A 20,864-nucleotide genomic window follows, 5' to 3' on the forward strand; every position below is an offset into this window, starting at 1 on the left:
TGTGTTGAGACAGCAACTGTGGCTGACAGCTTGTCCTATTAAAAACAGCACTCCAGCAAAACAGCACTGGCCAAATGTTTGCACGACAGCTATGTGTGAGAGAGAGTTGGGAGCCTGACAACTTAGACTGAAAACAGAGGGGGGTGAATGTTTTCCAGCATTTTAACTGGACATAAACCAGAAAAGAATGTGGTTCAGTGGAGTTTTACTAGTTGGCTTCCTGGTAGCATCATCTGGGTTTTGAGCAATGCCTGCTCTAGACTTACATCCAGGTGGTGTAAATCACTGAAGGGAGCTGTGACAAATGGGGGATCATTAGAACGTTCAGCTGTCAGGGCAGAAGTTAGGGATAAATGTGTTCAGGAGGTGTGTGAAACCTCCTGGCGATGCCAGGCAGGGCTGGGATGTCTGTTGTGGCAGGTGAGCATTCTGTACCTTGTGTTTTCCCCTGCCCAGGCATAAGCCTTTTCTTCTCAGACAGATTTCTACTGTTGTCTGAATAGTAAACATCACTTTGCATCCCAGAGCAAAACAAAAATCCCCATCGCTTTCATGTCTCACCAGAGCCGCTGAGCCCTGTGCATTTCAGCTTTTCCCTACTGTATTTTGAAACCTTGTTTGTCCCTTGTTTTGGAGATTATCAGCCAAGATAAACATTTCACAACAGATCCCTCCACAGTCACTACTTGCAGTAACTCATTTCCAGTAATGTATTTCTCTGATTGCTTTTCAGACAATAAATACAATGGACAGTATGACTCCCAGAAACAAGCGAGGGGGAAATAAAGCTCAATGCACAGATAATGGATCTTTGCATTTTTGCAAGTGCGTGTGTGGGTGTTGCAGATTTTGTGCAAGTGTGTCATGGACGAGTTGGGGGGTGGATTACAAGATGCTATTTGCAGAAAATAGGACAGTCTGCCAAAACTTGATTTTTTTACTTGTATTTCTTTCACCACATCCTAGTAAGGATGGAGAAACAGTAACCCCCATTGAGAATTTTCAGAAGCAGAATTTTATCTGGTCTTTGTTAATCCAGGCACTGATCAAACCTCAGGAGAGGAAATCTTTGCCTGTTCATCAATAATACTTGAGCAAGTACTTACCATTAATTGCATGTTCTGTTGGCTTCAAGGCTAAGCACTGCTAAAAGATTTCTTCAGTCGAGGGAGATTGGAATGCTCAGTGTGTGCCCTCCTGCTTGGGCTCTCATCCTGTGCCTGTTGGTAGAGCTAGATGGCTCTGGAAAAGAGAGGGACCATAATTAAAAGCAAATTCCCACGAGACTTGCACTGAGGAAGTTCAGGAAGGAAAGACAACCTCGTGCTGGTACAGAGAGAGCACAGCTCATGCTCCCCCACGCACATGTTCCAGCTCTAGCATTGTTCAGTATGCCTGGCTTCATATATTGTTTTCAGCTCACAGGTAATTAGTGTCTAAGAGCCAACCCACTCTTTGCTGTAGTGGAACAATGTAAAAATCCTTTTTTTTCCACAGTAAAATATTCTTACCCTCTGTTGGTCTTGTCAAGCCAGACAATGCAGTCATCTTGTTATATTTCCTACAGCAGCAGAAAGTTTGCCAAGTGGTAGAATAGATCTCATAAGCCCTTAGTTACCATGACTTCATCAGTGCAACTCAACAGCCTTTGGTGGACTTTGCTTCAGATTCATGTGGATCTGGGGGAATTCGGGCCTGGAAAGCCTGGCATTGGTGGCTGTTGTTGACAAACAGACCCCAGCAGGTGAAGGGTTGGTGTCAGTGATGAGCAGTGAGGATGGCTTCAGTTCTGCTCTGCTGTGTGCAGGCTGCAAGGTCACATTCCTGAATTATCAGCTTCATTTCTGAATTAATAGCAACACAGCATAGGGCAGATAGCACTTTTGGGGGGATTTGCTGGGACAGAAAGGATTTCATTACTTTTTTCCTTAAATAGTTAAATACATTAGTGCTCTTTATTTGCATAACTTGTCAATCAGTAACAATCACTTCTGCTAACACAGCCCAACAGTATTGCTCAGATGTTAATGAAGAGCAGAGGGTGTGATTGAAAGAGTCACTCTCAGGGCTCCCAGTATTGCCCAGGAAATGGGGAGGTGAGAATGAAATACAGGGGTGGTACTGGAGGCAGAAAAGCAACAGAAGGAGGATGCTGGCCAAGGATGGCTCTGAGGAGAAGGTGGGTTGTAAAGAATTGGAGATGAGAGAAAATGAATGAAGATTAAATCAGAGGATATGAGAGGCAGAAGAAGGAGAAAGTGGGAGGCAGAGATGTAGATGCAATTAATTTTTTGTGAGTCACCACCAAATGATCGTGCCCCCATAGAGGTTGACTCAGCAGCTTTGGTGGGAAAATTGGAGCTTCCCCTCTGGGATGCCATTCCAGATCAAAGCAGGCTTGATTACTAAAACTGGAATTTCTATCACTGTTCCTCCCCAGTCTGAAAGGAACTTTCAAACGCGTCTTGAAAGCCAGCATCCTCTCTTCCCAGGTCTATGTCACAGCCTATTTTGGGGCCCTTTGCTCAGCTGAGATCTCGGTTGTTTGGGCAGAGGTGCAGTGGCCACAAGAGGCACCAATTACTGCACTTCCTCTCAGAGGCTGGAGAAATCTAAAAGGGAAAAGCTAGTGAACAAAAATAACTTGACGGAAGAAGGCTTCTGTGATCACAGGCTATCTGATATCACTGACAGATGCTTGGCCAGAAAAACACTGCTGGGAAGATAAGAGTAAGATGTTAATAGAATATGATTCAGAAATGAGATATAATCCAGAAAACAGGGAATAGAAAAGTGGTGCCACAGCCTCTGTGCATGGTGTTGCATTCCCCTGGGGAATGAGGCTGGGGTTTTGTACTGATTCACTCCCCACGCTGTTGATTTCATAGGTTTTGGGCCAGGTTCCCATCTCCCAGTTTCATTCTGTGTCCATACAGCACCCACACGGCTGTAGGTGAGGAAAGCACAGAGCTTTCTTTTTGGGCTATGAACATCTTGCATTCAGAAGCTTTCTGTAATGCTGGTGATGGTTAAAACAAAGCCACTCTCTCTCCAGGCTGCAGAACTGGTACAGCAGCCGCTAGGAAATCTTCCTCTTCCCCTTTCTGCCTTTACAAAAAGGCAGTAAGACCCAACTAATGCCAGGAAGCCCTGAACCTAAGCCAAGAAGCTATCTGTATGTCCAGAGGCATTAGTCTCTCTCACTTATTCAGCTCTCAGTGGGCTTTGCTGTGTTTGTGTTGAGGAGAGAATCAACTGCTGCTTGTCTGCAATCTGAGCAGACACATCTTATGTTTTCATCCCACCTCAACCACAGCAGCAGAAGCTGGGGCAAGGCAGTGCCCGTGGCAGATAGCTGCTGTTGTGCATGGGCTGCTGATCAAAAAGCTCTGCCTACGCTTTGGATGTGCTTAGTTTGGACCAAGAAAGGTTGAGCGATGCTCCGGTGTCCATTAATCTATCTTCGTTTCTCTCAAGGGACCCAGCTTTTTATTTAGTCATATATTCACGGCTGCTGTTGGCTCGTTGCTGCTCACATTAATTGCCCTTGAGCAGAAGAATGTCTCCCAGAAGGCCTCACCCTTTCTCAGCACCAGATCATAACTTCTTTAATTGCTGTTGTTAGCTTTCTGCTGGCTTCATCCCCTCTGCTGTCCCAGCGCAGAGCACAACAGCATGAGCTTTCGTCAGGCCCCTTGTCCCCACTGATGCTAATCTGGGGCAACACGATGCTACCAGCCAAAGCACCCCCCTAGGGACCCTATTCCTCTTTCAGAACCAGAAATTAAAATTATTAAAGCAAAAAAGTGTCTGACAGGAGCTGCCAGACAGAACCACAAAACTATTAGCTCGGTGGCTGACTGCAGTGTGAGAGCACAAGAGTAGGGCTTTGACTGCTAAAACCAAGGCTTGCAGGCTGTTTCTTTGACACAAGTTGTGTATTTCTGCTGCAGCTTGGCTTTAAAAGCCTTTGGTATAGAAGACAACAGCTGCCGTAGCCATGCACTAAGCAGTGTTACACAAGGAAGATGCAAGCTTACAAATGTAGATGTCCCATAGCCACGACAGAGAGATAAGCCCTGTTTTCTTCCTTGATCGTAAGAATTCAAGAACCGAATCACTTCATTTCTCACGTTACCCTTTTTTTCAGTTGTTGTCATGGCAAAACCTCAGTAAGGGGGGGCAATTGTACCAAACCAGAGGAACATCAGATCTTCTCTCTGATTGATTGAAAGATTGATGAAAAGATGTGCTCAGAATCTCACTAAGAATTAACCCCACGTGTGTGAGCAGCTTCAAGGAGTGCAGCCCACACAATTCAAGCAGGAGATCAATGCACATCGGGAATGAGGCAGGGAGACAGCAAATATATTTATATCTTCATTCAGGTAATGGTTTTCTGTGCTTCACCTACTGCTCCTTGGGGTGTTTTCCAGGTTGCATCAAGTGAATTTCGATGCTCCCACTTGTGAAGGCAAGCGCCGAGAAACGCTCTCCTTGATAGGGGACTTCTCCTCGTCAGCAGAGTTCTTTGTCACCATTGCAGTCTTCGCCTTCCTCTACTCGCTGGCTGCCACCGTGGTTTATATCTTCTTCCAGAACAAGTACCGTGAAAACAACAGGGGACCTCTAATTGTAAGTGTGCATTTGCAGTGTTTTCAGGAGCATTTTTGGTGGTTGTAGCTGTGGTTTGGTCCAGGAGATCCAGAAGCCCAACATCTAAAGCATCTTTGTTCACCTTTCTCAATATGGTAATGGGGATTTAAGCTTATGGCACCAAGGGTTGTAGAGATTTTGTGAGGGTGGGGCTTAGTGACAGTTCTGTGTGTGTTTGTGGGGTTCTGTGCTTCCCCACCACCTCCTGCAGTGATGATGTCCACGTGGACAGTGAATGTGGAGCTGGGTGGTTGCATGTGGTTTGGGGTCAGGGCAGCTCTGTGACAGCAGAGCTCCATCGATAGGAAGGAAGGGAAGAGGAAGAATTAGATATCATCCTAGCAGAAAGATGAAAGCATGCCCAGCCAGGGAGATTGCTTTCTGCTAATTACTGCTGAGTGCAGCCAAGTGACTTTGATTTGGAGAATTACATGGCTGGTTTTCCAGAATTACCTGCAGCTCCCGGCACATTTATGTCTCCACACTGACTTTTGAACATCCTTGCCCTTCAGTTATCATTACATGCACCCAGCAACCCGTGTCAATTTGTGTCATGATTTTTCTTTTTAGTGATTCCTAAAGGTGCCCAATAAAAAGCAAGTGCTGCGGCTTATTCTTTTTCTTATAAATCAAGGCTGTAAAACCCAGGAGAGCTGTTTTGTTCTAGGTGTCCATCGCCCACCAGAGCATCACACCCAGCCAGGGACAGGTGCATGATGTTAGACCAGACCTCTGCATCTGCAGGTTGTAGGGATGCATCATGCTGCCGACAGGGACCACTCTCCTTCATTCTCCTCTAGTGAATAAATAGTGCCTTGCTTTGCTTGATGTGGTTGGTGTCAAGCAATACCTCATTTCAAACTGTCTATGCAGAGGATTAGTTGCAGAGATCTGCCATTTTAATTTTCTTGTGGAAAATAATTCTTTTTTTCTGACTAACTCCATTATCCTTCATGATGGAAAAAAGAATGACAATAGCAGTGCTAATGTGTCAGTTTATGATGTTGACATTTGTCATTGTCTGGGACTTTGCTGACAGCTGCTGCAGTTGTTTGTTGCAGGATGCACATTGCAATCCGCTACAGCATCAGCATGGTGTTGATTTAATTTGTTCTGTGTAATGGACTGTAATTGAATCTACAAGTTAAATTTAACTGGTGCCTGTTACCAAAGCTGTTGTTTGCAGTTTTCCAGTCTTTAAAGCGAGCCTACGTGACCTTATTTGTTCTGAACGTAAAGATTCTTCTGTGTGTCCTACAGCTGAGCTGCTCCTGCCAGGGGGTGGTGCTGGGCAGTGGCTCAGGGTTACTTATACTGCCAGAACTGGGGTTCTACGTGCTCCAGGATGGGGTGCAAGGCAGCTTCCCAGGGCTGCAGGGCCCTCCTGAGGGATGCAATGAATTGGGCAAGGGATGAAGGTGGTGTCGGGTGTTTGTCTCTCAGTGATGACCGGGAGATGATGATTTTGCCCTTTCCTCTGCTGCCGTGCCTGATCACAATTTCATATTTAAAACCAGTCCTGTTTCAAGCCTCGCGTTTCCTCTTGGCTTGGGAGTTGCTCAGTCTGGGATGACATCTGCCTTTAAGCTGCGTCTTCTCAGAGCTGGCTGCTTTCCTCCTGATGGATTTGAAAAATGAGTGGAACTTTTACTTGAAATTTTAGGAGACTTTTTCAAAACTCTCTTGCACAGGCAGTAAAGCAGTGTCATTGCATCCCAAATTGTATCAGGCCTATCTGAGTGAAGGCACTGCAATTATAAAAACATGATGGCCGCGGTTCCAGGAGACTCCTGGAGTAGACTATTGTTGTGAATGTTGTGGGTTCACCTTGTTGACACAAACATGGGGAAGGCCAACTGCTTGTGCTGAGAGCTACGCTGGGCACCACTTCAATGGATGGAAGTGTGGGAAAATATTTTAACATTCAGTGTGAAGTGAGACATTGTGGCAGGAAATATTCCCCACTTGATGAATGGAGGGTTATCCTGGACAGATAAGCGTGGGAGAGGACCATATATTGGGTTTGGTTGAATTCATGCATTGGGTTTGGTTAAACTTATGTACTAGATTTGGTCAAACTCACGTGTTGGGTTTGGTTAAACTCACATGTTGCGTTTGGCTTTGGGAAGTTCTAGAGCATCTGTGAACAATCACATGCATTCACTTGTTAGTGTATCGCTTTATTCCAGTCAATTAACATAAATGCATTACTGGGCTTAGGCAAAAAGAGTTGATAAAACTCTGGAAAGAGAGAATAACCCAAATGAATGAATAACCCAAATGGTTCTTTGCATTTCAAAGAGTGATTTCAGCCTACTTCTGCCACCTCCCTTGGATGCACTGTGCCCTTGCTGCAGATGTTGATGCCTCTCAAAGGGCTTTGCTGGCAGCGAGTTCCTAAGGCTGTAGCTGGAAGTACGTATGAGTGTAACTCATTCAAAGCTTGAAGTAGGCATTTTTGGCAAAGCTGGTAGCAGCAAGATTCAACTTGAAAAAGACAGCAAGGATTTTTTTTTGGCTATGCATACTCCAAGCTCTTAAAAACTCCCTCCTTGGATATCCTGTGTGTTTTAAATTTTGGGTTTTTTTTTGCTTTCTCCTACGTGTTCCTATTTTGCCTCCTTCTCAAAGGCACCTGTAGGCAGACCAGAGCACCTCAGCTGAGATCTGAAAATGGAACCTTGCAATTCAGAGTATGGTGTAACCATACAACAGACACACTGAAGAGATCTGTAAGCACGATTTCAAGAGGGCAACTACAAAAATTACCTTGTTCCAAAGGCAAAAAGGAAAAAAAAACCCACAAAAGAAGACATAGCCACGCTATAGGGATATTAAACATTCAAATGCAAGATTTGTTTTAGTATGCAGACACTCTGGCTTTAATTACCAAGGAGAAATTCCCCAGATAGACATTAAGCCACAGAACAGCTTAGCTTGAGATTCACTTTTATTTTCAGCATGTCATTATCTCGTAACTCTGTTCCACCCAGAGCTGTGAAAATGTTCAGCCAGGAATCCAAACCTGCTTGCAAACAAGAGCAGTTCAAGCTCCAGCCAAAGCTTGAAGGCTAGCAAAGATTCAAAATAAATAGGAAGGCACAAGTTCGTGCTCTAGTCACATATTTGGTCGTATTTTTTTTTTAAGGCCAGGCTGGGTGGGGCCCTGAGCATCATGATGTAGTGGGTGGCAGCCCTGCCAAAGGGAGGGCAGATGGAACCAGGTAGTCCTGAAGGTCTTCTTCAACCTAAGTCGTTCTATGATGATTCTATGGTTTTGCTCCTTGCACAGAATGGATGAGATGTCTGCGCCCCTCTGCTGTAGTTGGGGAGCTTTGTTTGCTTTTATAACTGTCCTCTTTCTATCTTCCATATTGTGTTAGTTTTGGTCTGTTTGTCTCAGATTTCTACCCGCTGTTCATTTATTTTGTTGTTAAGGCACTGATTCCAGAGCTTGGCTTCGCTTGCAAAAATATAACAGTGTGGCAACAGTAAGAGAGAATCATTATCATTTAACAAAGGTATTCCCCAAACTTCTGGTGCATCCCAGCCTACTGGGTTGGTGGGATCCCCTATGCAAGTTGGAGCCTGGTTGGTAATATGTCAAGCCTCATAGGAAGAAAAAAGCATATACCATCATAGTTCATAGCTTAGCAAGAATCTGGCATTTCTACCAGCTGGAATTTTTCAGAAAATACTTTCAATTGAGCTATTGCCTCTAGGAGTTCATTTCTCATTCAGTTACTGCTAAGGCATAAAGTGTACAATAATTCCTTCTGCTGGAAATCTCCCTGAGAAGAAAATGCACTGCCAGGCTCTGTGCCTCTGCCTGCACTGCTCCCATTGAGTGCGAAGATGGTTGTCAGCTCCCGGCCTGCACAGCACGCTCTTCGGGAGAACCCATTTGGGCAGCACGAAGAGAGGTCAGAGGAACTCAAAACCCACAGAAAATAAATGGTGGTGCTGTTAAAAAGAAGGATGTGTCCTTTGGGAAGCATCCAAGCACAGTTACTGTGATCCCATCTGCGTGAGCAGAGCAGCCCTTTGTTCATGACGTGCCTGGTGCCTCCTCCATCCATCCTTTCTTGGTGCCACGAAGAGCTCATTCCCCAAAGCTGGGGGTGCTGGGAGTAGTGGAGAACCATGTTTCTGGGGATCGCTTATTTCTTTGCATACAAACCCTAAAGACTGCCTTCTTAATGATGGTTTGCTCCTCCTTTGCCATATACCTTTACTTTAAAGGGGAGAGGGGAAGCAGCCCCTCAGGGAGGGGGTATCAAGACGTGATGCAGTCAGTGGGATGTCAGACTTTGGCACCTCCGCCATCTGCTGTGCGCTGACAGATGGCATGGGAGATGACAGCAGAAAGGCTCTTCTGTTTTAGCAAGACACGGGAAAGCTCGAAAAATCACATCTCCTCCCCCGGCTCCCCCCAAACCCACACAGCAACAGTGGCACTTGGCCACTTCTTCTGGCCAAGACGAGGACAAGTTGATGCTCCAGCGAGCCTTTTAGAGAAAAGTGAGCTTCAGAGCAGAGCTGTGGGGAATGGCTGCAGCCTGCAGGACCACTGCACCTCTTCTCTCTTTTCTCATGGATGGGAAGTGGGAGCACTGCTGGAACGGAGGAGCTGAGCAGTCTCTGTGCTTGGCAAATTGTTCTGTTTGTTTGCTGGGGATAATTAGAGGCTGCATGGTGTGTGCAATGGGGACATTTGGCCTTATCTGCAGCTGGTGAGAAAGCACCTCAGCTGGTGGCTGGGGATTAGGCAATTCCAGGTTCTGCCTGAGATAGAAACGCTTCCAATTGGAAACCTGTGCCAGGGACAGCCCCCAGCAGGGCCCAGCTCCTACCCCAGCACCTGAGCGTTTCAGTTGCTCCAGCTCCTGAGCCAGGGCCGGGCATGGGGAGCAGCCAAGCTCCCAGGGCAGCTCAGCACCCCATGCACCAGCCATGTGCCTGCAGGGATCTGCCCTTAGGCTGCAGGTGCCGATGGCAGCCTGAAAACCCTGGAAATTAGCACCATAGGCAGTAATCCCAACTCATTGTGAAATAACAAAGTCTTGTTTCTTCTCTCTGATGTTTTTTTTTAATTTTTTTTTCTTCTCAATGGATACACCAGTATAATGCTCCCAACTGATTTGTCTTTTAGGATTTCATTGTGACAGTGGTCTTCTCCTTCTTGTGGCTAGTGGGCTCATCTGCTTGGGCTAAAGGACTGTCCGATGTAAAGATTGCCACCGACCCAGACGAAGTGCTCTTGCTGATGTCAGCCTGCAAACAGCAGTCCAACAAATGCTTGCCCGTTCGCAGTCCTGTTATGTCAAGCCTGAACACTTCTGTTGTAAGCACATTTCATGACTTACACCATTACCCCACGAATGTATTTTCATCTGTTCTGCCTGTGCTTTGACCTAAGTCAGCGGGCATAAACCTGTTAGTGGAAGGCATGTATCTGGAAGCAGAAGCTTGCTGAAGGGAAAGATAGAGCCTAGCTCAGAGCACCTGAGGATGTGGAGGGCAGGGATCCTTTGCTTACAACCTTCCCCAGCGGCATTGCTTTGGAAAAAGGGGTTGTGCCTGACAGATTCCTTTAAAAACCCTTGATAAGAGCAATATGAAATTGGTCTTTATGTTTCAGTGAGACATTTAGATGTCATTCCAATGTTTAGAACATGTTTAAAGAACAAAATAAATGACTTCAAGCAAACTGGGCAATTCATTTCTCTGTTTTTAAAATATTTTCTTCCAATTTTATCTTCCCAGTGTTTCTTTAAGCTTGATTATATTCTCAGAAAAAAGCATTTGGGGCTAAAATCCCAAACTTACTAAAACAGCAGGGAGAATAGACGCTTAACCTTGCGAATTCACCTCAGGAGGTCAATATGGAAGTTTGATCGGGGCTCCTTAGTTCTCCAAGGACAATGGGGGGTTCAAGCCATCAGGCTGTGTGGCACCACGCTGTGGGTAACGAGCTCCTTTTCTCCCCATCCAGGTCTTTGGATTCTTGAACTTTATCCTCTGGGCAGGCAACATTTGGTTTGTGTTTAAGGAGACGGGCTGGCACTCCTCGGGCCAGCGGCACGCTGCAGACACCATGGAGAAGCAGTCCAGTGGCTACAACCAGGGAGGCTACAACCAGGACAGCTATGGGCCAGCTGGGGGCTACAACCAGCCAGGCTCCTACGGGCAGGTGGGTGACTACGGCCAGCCCCAGAGCTACGGCCAGAGTGGGCCAACTTCCTTCTCTAATCAGATTTAAGGTGGTGTGAGCTCTTCCATCCCTCACACACAGAGCATTTAGCAGGTCTCAAGTTTCCGTGGCACCAGGTTTTTAAGGGTTTTACACAAATAAATACTACAACGCAGCGTTCAATGTCGGTTGACGATCTAATTCTACCTCCTGAGGTGGATGGGAGGTGGCCCGTGGCTGGAGCTGGCATGTTGAGCCCCTGATAGGCATATAAGGGGTGTGTGCATCACAGGTGGTGACCTGGAGTCCGTGTTGTAGTGCGTACTGTAGAGATAACTTTATGGTAGTTTTGTATGTGTTAAGATGGTAGAAGCATTTTGTAGCCTCAAGTCTGTAGTATTTAATATGCATAATATAATTGAATTTCCTTCTGCATTTTGGTGAGAAACAAAAGTGTTTTACTATTATTTCTACTGATTATTCTGTATATCCATGCATGTAACGGTTTCAAAGCTGCCTGTCTGTGACTCTCCAGAGCCTTTGTTTTGATCACATCCTTTGTTTCAGAAGATCTTACTATAATTTCAATTAACCGAGTCATCTGTAACTTAGTGCATGGAGAAGCAGTTTCATACTACCAAATGTCTGGACTGTGTAAATGGAACTTCTCAACTTCTGCCACTACATTTTGTTAAATGTATGTTTAAAAGAAGTATGCATCTTTTATATATTTTGCAGAGTTGAATATATGGCTTACCCAAGTTCTGAATGCTTTGTAACAAAAATGTTTTTTCCTTGAAATGGCATTCAGTAGTATTTATGGTACCTGACCAATGTTTATTCCATCTAACCGAGCTAAGTATTCATTCTATAAATCACTATTTCTATGGATGTTTTGTGAATCTTTATATGTGAGCTGTGGAGAATAAGGACCAAGTAACTGTGTTATATGTTTACAAAGGTACTTATTTAACTAAGATAACAGAGGTGCAGATATCAGCATATAAATCCACCTGAAGATGCCCTGTGTCTCAGTACATAAAACATGAAAAATGCATGTACTGTTGTGACCTTACGAAGCGTAAGCTTTCCTTTATACCCTCTTATCGTGAGAAAGTCTTTCTATCTGTGCTGTTCAAAGATTGTTGGATTTCCCTGTGTTCTGTTGCCGCTCTGAGCATGAGCTTGGTGCTACTGGAGAATGTAACTGGATTGACCAAATAGCCCAGGTTCAGAGGAACTCATGCTAAAATAGCCAGTGCCTGGCTCATAGCCCACTGGGATTTCTCCCTGGAAGATTCCTCACTGCAGAGTATTGGATGCGTTGACATGAAGTAAAGCCTGAAACACGATACGATAATCAAAACTGATCATCTGCATTTCTAAATAAAAGTGTATCAGTATATAATCTTGTATGAGCTGTAATGTTGAAAGCATCTTAGCTTAAAACAGCTTAGTTTCTTCTATGATTGTTGTAACCAATTTATGGCTACTTGGTGGATGAATCTATATTGTGATATCTATTTGACCCTAATAAAGTTATTGCATACAATGTGCTTTTTTCAGAGTATGATAATATTAAAATGTCACTGCAAAATAACCAAGATGGTGGACAGAATATCATCTCCGTGCTTGACATTATTGGTCATATTCTTATTGTTTTCCAACACCTTTAAGAGCATTATTTCAATGTGCAGTGGAATACAAGATGATTCTGTGGATACTTGTCTCTAATGGTCACTATCACAAGTTAAAAAATATATATATTAAACTGTGCAATTTAATATCTGCCCACCTCTATGCCTCTCTTTCCATCTATCAGTAGGACTAGCCCAGTGCTGTGCTAATATCCCAGTTCTGTAGATTGCTGGACAAACCATTTCTCAAGCTGTAGAAAAGACAGGCTTGAATAACTAAATGGGAGCAAAATCCAATTTTCTGGGTCAGTGAAAATTTTTATTTTGGCTTTCTGTTCTTTTGTTCCTTCTTTTATACATTTGGAAAAAGCTAAATAGAGACAAGTCAGAAGAGAATGAAATCTGTGCTTGTGGGGAGGGATGGCTGTGTCATGACAACTGTTCGTGTCTCATTCTACTATCCTCTCTTTCACTCATTATCCTTGTGTTGTTTGTTGTTTTTTTTTTTTGTTTTTAAATCTGCTTTGTATTAATTGAACAGGAATGCTCTAAACTGTGTCCTTCCTTATGTGAGAGTCCCATTTCCCATCTTCTCTATGCAGTGCTGAGGGTCAGAAACTTGAGTTTTGCTTAGGTTCATTCCCCATTTCAAACATGCTGAAATGCTTGTAACCATGTGAACACAGGAACTGTGGCTGTCCAGACCTCAAGGCTTAACCCTGAAAAGGGGCAGATCCTAATACGAGACCAGGGTTGGAAATAAGACATGACTTCTTTGGGGTATTATTTATGTAACACCTGATCTAAGCAAAGGTTGTTTCATAAAAGGCAGAGCTGGTGGAAAAGTTGAGGAGAGTAGTGACAGAGGCTCACGTTCTCATGGAAGAATTGCCCCTTCCCTACTGGGTTGGCCACAGGTTGGCTATTTCCTTGCTGCCATGCAGAAAAGATGAGCTGGTTGTTGTCCCATACATCCCCCAGGGATTTCTTTGCTGTGAATTAGAAGGGATGAAAAAGCTTTTCATCTACGTCTTCTCAGATTAATGCACTACGGCAGCAGCAAAAGTAAAAACAAAAAAGATACATGTACTCGTCTGTGTTACATAAGAATGTATTTCTGAGTGCTTCCCCTCTGTTCCTGTGAGTTCAAGGCTTATCACATCCTTCAGCAAGCACTGAGGAATTTGAATTTATTTGAACTGAGAATAGTGGCTGCATAGCAGAATGTTAAGCAGCAAGACGGAAAAGACTTTATCTGATGTTTCCCCTTTTTAAGATAAACAGCTAAGTAAACTCTAGCATCCTCTGCTGCTGGCAGACCAAGTGCTTTTCTTCATCATTAGTGAGTATCTCTGCCAGTTAGTTAAATAACTAGGTCAGCCTGGGAAAAAAACATGTTCCGTGGTCTTCTGTGCTGTCCCTCCTGCTTTCCCATGTGTTTCTCTTTCTAAACCATTTCTCAGCTGCCCTAGACAGGAGCAAATTTATGCTTTCCTGATTGGCAAAATCTCCTTCACCGCAGCCACTGAGCTGCCCGTACCAGAGCCTCTGTGATGGCTGGGACTTGGGGAAATTTCCTGCTCCTGTTGCATGGATTCATATTGCAATTGCCTGATGGGGTTAATTATTTCTAATTTTCAGGTGCTCTCAGTGCAGTCATGCCACATGCATTTAGTCTTCTGTCTACTAGCTTGGAGCCAGACTTGAATCTATACCTCTGTATGTGTGAATGGACAGCTATATAGCTTATGCTCTCCCTAACTTAGCCATTCTTTTTCAGGGTTGCCTTCCATTCCCTCCTGCTACTAAGACCAAGAGCTTTTCCTCCTGAAATTTTCTAAGAGCAGCAATAATTTGCATTTTAGTATTAATACGTGGTGCTGATTGCCCTATCATCCATCCATGTCATACATCTCTAGTGTAAAAATTTGGGTTTTGTGAGAGTTTTGGTAGAAGGTTTTAATAGTTGAGCAAGTGGAGAATCCCTTTTGTTCCATTTAGCAACAGTTTCTTTTCTTACGTTTTATCATTGTGACTTTAATAATTTTATTATTTTTTTTAATGAGCATTTTTGCCTTTTTAAAGCCTAATCTTCCTATAATGAAATGTGTCTCAGAGGGAAAATTATTTGGTAATAATATTTGTAGGCTTCACTCTGAAAACGAATGCAGTGCCCAAACTGTTGGGATTGTCCCTTCTGTGTCAGACCTTCAAAGGCAGCAGGGAACAGGGTGCTTGCACCCAGGGAACCCTGCAGCCCTCTGCTCCTGGGCAGCCCCATGGGGCAGCATGAGCAGATTTTGACCAACATTGCAGGCTGTATCTGAAGGCTGCCTGGATGTGCAATGACAAAGGATGTTTCTTTGCAGACAGCCTGTTTCTAATAGCTTTGCTTCAATGGCATTTCACCAGCAGTGGGATTCATTAATATTTTATTCATCCCTGATCCCAGAGCTCAATCCCAGGCTCATGTAGGAGCTACACACATGGTCAGGAGATGGGCTGAGGTGCTCGTGCCTCCTCCTCAGCTACACTGAAAGTCAAGTTTGGCAGTGGCTCAAGGTTTAGTTTTCTTCAGAAGCTTAGCAGCAGCTGAGCTCAATGAAAGCAATCAGGAAGCCTCAGCAGGAGGCTGACGTTGGCGTCACCCTCCCTCTATTGAGCTCCCTTTCTTGTTTGTGTCCCTGTTTCTAAGTAAAACCTCCACTTTGAAATGTCCCCATGTAAGACAGCGAGGAGCTACTAAGAGTTTACTGAAGGAATGGCAGCTAAGTGCATGATGGTGTGGGTGCACCTATGGCTTCAGGCCCCTGTGCCCCCCATCCCTGTGCCCCCTGTCCCTTGTCTGTCCAATGCAGGCAAGCCCACACCTGCCTCTGGCTGCTGTCGTATAGGGGCATTGCCAAGAGAGCTGCTGCCCCACTGACTTGTAACGTGTCATCTTGAATGGCAGAAAGTACATGGATGGGAGGGGAAGACTGGCAAAGTACCAAGAAGGAAGTGGGGGCAATAATGCCTGCGAAAGCTGAACTGAACTGCACACAACGATCCCGCAGAGGTAGGTATCAGGTTGTGTATTTTATGCAGACAATATTGTTAACATGTGAAATGTGCTAAAAGTTGTCTGATAGGATCACCTGGGTATCTCACACATAAATAGAGTGTATCGAGATAGAAGCAGAACAGATGGCCCCGCTCCCTGCACACCTTGCTGACCATCAACACATACAGCCAAAATCTCACTGTCTTCGAAGCTGATCATCTGCAAAGGCAAGGGTTAGCCTTGTGCTACCTGGTATCTGTAGTGCACTAACACTCTTGGAGCACTAATTAAAATATCCTGGAGAGAGAGCAGAGCCCAGGCTTGCCTGAACTTGTTAATGCCCCAGCAGAGCAAATCACCTGTTGCAGAGCTCAGGCTCTCAAAATCAGTTAAGTTACAAAGAAAAAAAACCTGAGCTGAAGTCTGATTGACAGTGGAAAGAGCCCAAAGGTGGGGAGCTGGCTCTGCCTAGAGCTGATAAACATGCAACAGGGTCTGCTCCTTGCTCTCATCTTTACCTTGGATGCTGCTGAGCCCAAGCGTTGCTGTTCAGTGGATTAACCAGGATTGTAAGGCTTTTCATGCCTTCTTGTTGGGTTCAACAGATGTAAAAGGGAATTATCACTTCGACATGATATCAAGACTTTTTTTTTAAGCTGATGGCAGATTACTAAGGCTGTATTCTTGTTTAATTTTAGTGTGTTAATTGATGGGATAATGAGCATTGATTATATGTGTTTTGGCTGCGTCATTGCAATTACAGGCTCTGTTTTATTCATGAGCCTGTCCTAAAGAACGCGCTAGAGATCTAAGACAGCTTAAACCTCTCAGAAAAAGGCTCTGAATTGTTTGAGTAATGACACTCTGAGATGGAAAATTAAAGGTTCTCTTTTCCCATGCTTTTTAAGATAATTAAAATCCACGAACGGTAAGGTGGTGAACATCCTTATTCATTAGCCTTCGGTAATTTAGCTTCTACTAAATGAGGAAAACATTTTAATTCTCTAGGCCATCTGTTGCAGTCTCCTTTATGTGTCCTGTTACATAAGGACTCATTCTGGGAAGTTTTGACATCACCCCATATCCTTTCCCTAGAAGGATGTGCTGGATGAGGTGGCTGCGATTGCTGCCTTTTACCAGCCACCATGGGATGAAAACAGCTGCTCAGTGCTTGGTGTCCCGGCAGGGAATGCTGACCTCTCTAGGAAAGGATCCACAGCAAGGAAGTGGGCAGTGTGACACACAGCCTGTTTTCTAATAGCAAGATTTGTGCCAATAAATAAAATAAAACAGACCCCTCAGCGCCGCCTTGCAGAGACTGGATCCCAAGCATTTACTGATCCTGAGATCACCAGGTATTGCTTCCATTATTTATGGGGCACGGCTGTGGGCAGGCTGCTTGTACAGAGCCGAGCTTGCAACCACCTGTTTGCTGTTGCTTGAGTTGCTTAGAGATCACAAACGCTGATCACAGGAGCAATGTGCGGCTGCAGAGCCAGCATCCCCAGCACCAAGCATTACTCTGTCAACCCTGCGCCCACCACGAAGAGCCCTCCAGCTGCAGCAGGCATGCCCAAGCGGTGAGTGATGGCTTTAATCTTTGCATCTCTAGTGATTTCTGCCTGTAAGTCATTATCTGGGTGTGTATTTCTGCAATTAGCTTTCTGGGACTTGACAGAGGTTGCCATGCCTCTCTCTGGCAATTTAACGATCATCTAAACAGCCCCAGCATTTTCAGTCTGTCCTTGCAGGGGAGGGGTTCCATCCCTGAGCATCCCTGGGATGTTGGTCTTCATGCTGTGAAGGAAAGCTTTTCTCCCTTGGGAAGTCCTGGAATTCCAGGGGATTAAATGCAGTAAACATGAGCAAGGTCATCCAGGAGGAACTATACACATGCATCAGGTGATAACCGTGCCTCTTTTCTCTCTCCCTTCAGCATACCCATAACCAAGCAGCTGGCATCAATAAAAGGTAAGGGGCTCCACCCTCAGCGTTCATGATGTCTCCTCTCCTACTCACCTTTCCCTTAACATCACAGTCAAACCACATCCAGGCTCTAACAGGAACTGTGAGCAGGGAGTGTAGGGTTTTCAAGGTGTGGTTTAGGAGCAAGGAGAGAAGCCCAGCCAAATATTTCAGCAAAAATTCCAAATACATCACAAAGCTAGTGCGAAGCTCTGCTGCTGATGCTTACTAGTTGGGCTATGTTTCCCTGCCAGGAGTTCTGGGAGCCAACACCTATCAGGAGGTGGCTGGCAGGTCCCTTTGGGGACCAGACAGGCTCACCCTAACCCCTGTCCTTGCCCAGCATACCCCAGCTGTGATAAAACCTGCACTCACTATGGGACAGGAGGTATGGGGCTGGCCCACTCCACATAAAATCTAGGCTAGGTCCTCTGTGGGTATAGACACTTTCAGGCTCATTAACTTTAATGAAATGGCACTGATTGCTACCCACTCAGGATGCTTCTGACAGATTCCTTTCAATTATATCACAAACACTGCTTTTTCTGATAGGCTGGTTACTTTTTTTCCCCCCTAGCTCTAGAAAAAGGCTCAGACCTTGAAAAAGCTTTTGCTACTGCTGCACTGGTGTATAACAACTCTGCTGACCCTGAGGGCAAACTCAGCAAAGCCGAAACCAAGAGCCTGCTGCAAACCCAGTTTTCAAGATTCATACAGGTGAGAGAATCCAAGCATCTTGGGCCCTGTTCCGCTGCTGTGTGTGCATCCATCCATGGGGTAATCCCAGGTGAGATGCCACTAGGCTTGGTGCAAACATCTTTAGTTGATTAGACATAGTCTCAATATAAAGCGAGAACATGGAGTTTGGTGAGGAGTGGCGACAATAAACCACTGTTGTTGCACCTGCTTGAGCTCTTGCTAATAAGGCACCGTGATCACAAACCAACGAGGAAACAAGCCCTTGGATGATGACAAGTCCTTGTGCGTTTATGGGATAAGAAACCTATGGCAATTGATTAGGTGGCTGGTGGTTTGCCAGAGCACTGGCCTGATACCAGGAGGATTGTCCCCATGCTGCAGAGGTATGTATCCCACCAGTGAGCAGCAGGGTGTGGAAAGCTCTTCCTATCCATCTCTCAAAACCAAAAAGAACAGGAGTTTTATCTAAGTGGTAAAAGTACATTTGTAAAACGAGTGCCTTTTTTGGTTTGGATTGAGGGTTTGAGAGTGTGTGTGTATTTTGGACGTCCCTTCCAACCCCTACGGTTCTGTGATTCTGTGATTTTGTTTTTTTGTTGTTTGTTTTTTCATCAAGTAAGTAAGTGAGAGAGATATTTAGGACTAAAACATATGTACCATGTGAAGATAAAACATCTTCCATAGCAACAGCAATATCCAACAGGGTAGAGAATGGCATCCATTGAATTGATGTGTCTTAAAATCCACAGTTCCTACAGACTTAGTCAAGGACCTGTCTCGATTACTAAGGTTGGGTATTTTTTATTTCTTCATCCCCGTTTTACTGAGGAACAGGGCTCCATTGCTTCCCAGCAGAGCTGTTGGCACACTGCTGCAGCTACCAGCTGCATGCATCACTGCCTGCTTTTCCGTTGTCATTGGGCATCTTCTGAAGGATGTGTTCTGGATTCACCTGGTAGTTCAATATTTCTGATGGAGTTTCTTGGGATAATTTTAGAAAAAGTAGTGTGAGTGTGGACTTGAAAATCTGAATAGGAAGATAGAAAATACGTTAATTGTTACATAGGTGTCTTGCCTTGTTGTGGGGTTCGGGTTTTTGTGTTTGGTCAGTTGTTTTTTTTTTTTTTAAGGTGATGCAATAAAAAAGGAGCTTTGTGCTTAATGTTGTTTTTCTCATTGATGATTCTCCACAGGGCCAGGAAAACAAGCCAAAGTACCAGGAAATTATTTCTGCCCTGGATGAGGAGCCAGAGAAGAAAATTGATTTTGAAGATTTCATGATCTCTCTGGTCAGCCTCGCTCTGCTGTCTGACCTGCTGCAGGAGATCAAAAACGTGAAATCCACGAAATGATGAGTGCTTTGTAAGAAAAGCAGAGGTGAAATGCGCACAGAGATAACGCTGAGTGCTGCATCCCTTCTGCTCTTGCCTTTGAAATGGAATAAAGCCTTGCCCAAAGCAGCTACCTGTAGGTGATGTGCTGGTTGGGGTTTTTGCTGCTTCGGGAGCTGCAGCCCTGAGCTCTGAGTGCCAATGGAGCGGTATGTATGGGGCTCCCGGTCAGCAGCCAGAGGAAAATCTGCTGCAAGTTTTGGTAAACATTGGCTTGAGTCCATGTGCTTGGCAACCCACTGCTAAGCATTCTGAATGGAGCTTTATTTATTGATGCATTTGTTTTTATTTCCTCCTCCAGGCTCAATGGGTGACCGCTATGGAAGGAATTTCAAGTCCAGTGTTTGCAGTGGTGTGCTTGTGTAACCAAGGGGTGAGCTAGGTCCACGTGTCAACCGAGTCCATGGTTTCATGAAAATGTGAGGAGAAGAAAGCAGATAAGGGATAGTCAAGAGAAGGGATGGTGGGCAAGGGGCACCTAATGAAGCACAGGTTTGTTAACAGAGCCAACAAAGCAGTGCAACCCCTTTCATTTCCTTTTTTTTCCTAGCTAGAAAAGAAGACAATGACAACTATTTAGCTTTGGTACATAATTTTTTAAACAGGAAGGGATCAAATGCTTTGGTGCTAAAAGAGGGGAAATTAGTGTCAGCTGAGTAACAAGCTTTAACTCCTTGACACGAAAAGGGTTTTAGTATTCTCAGAGCTAAGAAGATGACTTGTAATGGATTTTGGTGTGAAGAAAGAAGAGCTGCAGCAGGGGGTTGGAAGCCAGCTGTTTTGGGAGAACAGGTCTGCATCATCATGCAGCATGGGATGGAGCTGAGAGGAGTGTGAATAGGTTTCAGAAGGGAGCTCAGCAGGCAAGGTGCTGCTCCATGGGGCTGATTCCAGGGCAAAGATGTTGTCTGGAGGTGAAATATTCGCAGATTAAAGTGAAGATTTAATCTGGTAGCTTCACCTCCAGGAATATCATGGCTTTGTGTTGGTAATGTGCCCTCAGCCTCTTCTGCCAACCCCTTCTTTTCAGCCCAGGCAGAAGATCTGTGGAATCATACAAAATAAGCAGGTAGGAGAAGGATTGAATGTGAGTCCCTAGAAGGCTTTTCCTATTACTGAAGTACTGAAGACATAGCACTGCTTTGAAAAGCTTGTTTGAGAGACACTCAAACTTTTCAAACCCCAACTTTGAAATAAGGAATTTCTTAATATCCCTCTGTTACAACAAAAGACAAAAAGAACAATACTGTGAAGCCAATTAAGAAAGTGTTCTTTGAAGT

At 44.7% G+C, this 20,864-nt stretch overlaps 2 protein-coding genes across 7 annotated transcripts in view; both read left to right on the forward strand.

Moving 5' to 3' along the window:
- Positions 1 to 12,637, forward strand: part of SYNPR (synaptoporin) — a 78,580-nt gene extending 65,943 nt beyond the window's left edge. For both annotated transcript variants that reach the window (XM_048957624.1, XM_048957625.1), the window contains 3 exons: positions 4,437 to 4,635; positions 9,809 to 10,000; positions 10,652 to 12,637. In XM_048957624.1, the coding sequence (XP_048813581.1) occupies positions 4,437 to 4,635; positions 9,809 to 10,000; positions 10,652 to 10,918 (658 nt within the window). In that variant the 3' untranslated portion in view covers positions 10,919 to 12,637. The remainder of the gene's footprint in view (positions 1 to 4,436; positions 4,636 to 9,808; positions 10,001 to 10,651) is intronic.
- Positions 12,638 to 15,986: 3,349 nt separating this feature from the next.
- SNTN (sentan, cilia apical structure protein) lies at positions 15,987 to 19,645 on the forward strand. 5 transcript variants are annotated; one of them, XM_048957486.1, is made up of 5 exons: positions 15,987 to 16,098; positions 16,974 to 17,109; positions 17,466 to 17,500; positions 18,072 to 18,211; positions 19,387 to 19,645. In XM_048957486.1, exons 2-5 carry the CDS (start codon positions 17,009 to 17,011, stop codon positions 19,543 to 19,545), a joined length of 435 nt encoding a protein of 144 aa, XP_048813443.1. In that variant the 5' UTR covers positions 15,987 to 16,098; positions 16,974 to 17,008; the 3' UTR covers positions 19,546 to 19,645. The 5 variants fall into 5 exon arrangements, with proteins under 5 accessions (XP_048813443.1, XP_048813441.1, XP_048813446.1 ...); XM_048957484.1 differs by having other exon boundaries at positions 16,982 to 17,109; XM_048957489.1 differs by having other exon boundaries at positions 17,004 to 17,109.
- The last annotated feature ends 1,219 nt before the right edge of the window (positions 19,646 to 20,864 follow it).

This window comes from Lagopus muta, chromosome 11 (genome assembly GCF_023343835.1).
Source record: "Lagopus muta isolate bLagMut1 chromosome 11, bLagMut1 primary, whole genome shotgun sequence".
Taxonomy (NCBI): Eukaryota; Metazoa; Chordata; class Aves; order Galliformes; family Phasianidae; genus Lagopus; species Lagopus muta.

Coding starts and splice junctions, on each gene's coding strand:
- SNTN (XM_048957486.1), top strand. CDS start 17,009: ATGTGCGGCTGCAGAGCCAGCATCCCCAGCACCAAGCATTACTCTGTC. Junction 17,110..17,465: donor GCAGCAGGCATGCCCAAGCG/GTGAGTGATGGC, acceptor CTCTCCCTTCAG/CATACCCATAACCAAGCAGC. Junction 18,212..19,386: donor AGTTTTCAAGATTCATACAG/GTGAGAGAATCC, acceptor GATTCTCCACAG/GGCCAGGAAAACAAGCCAAA.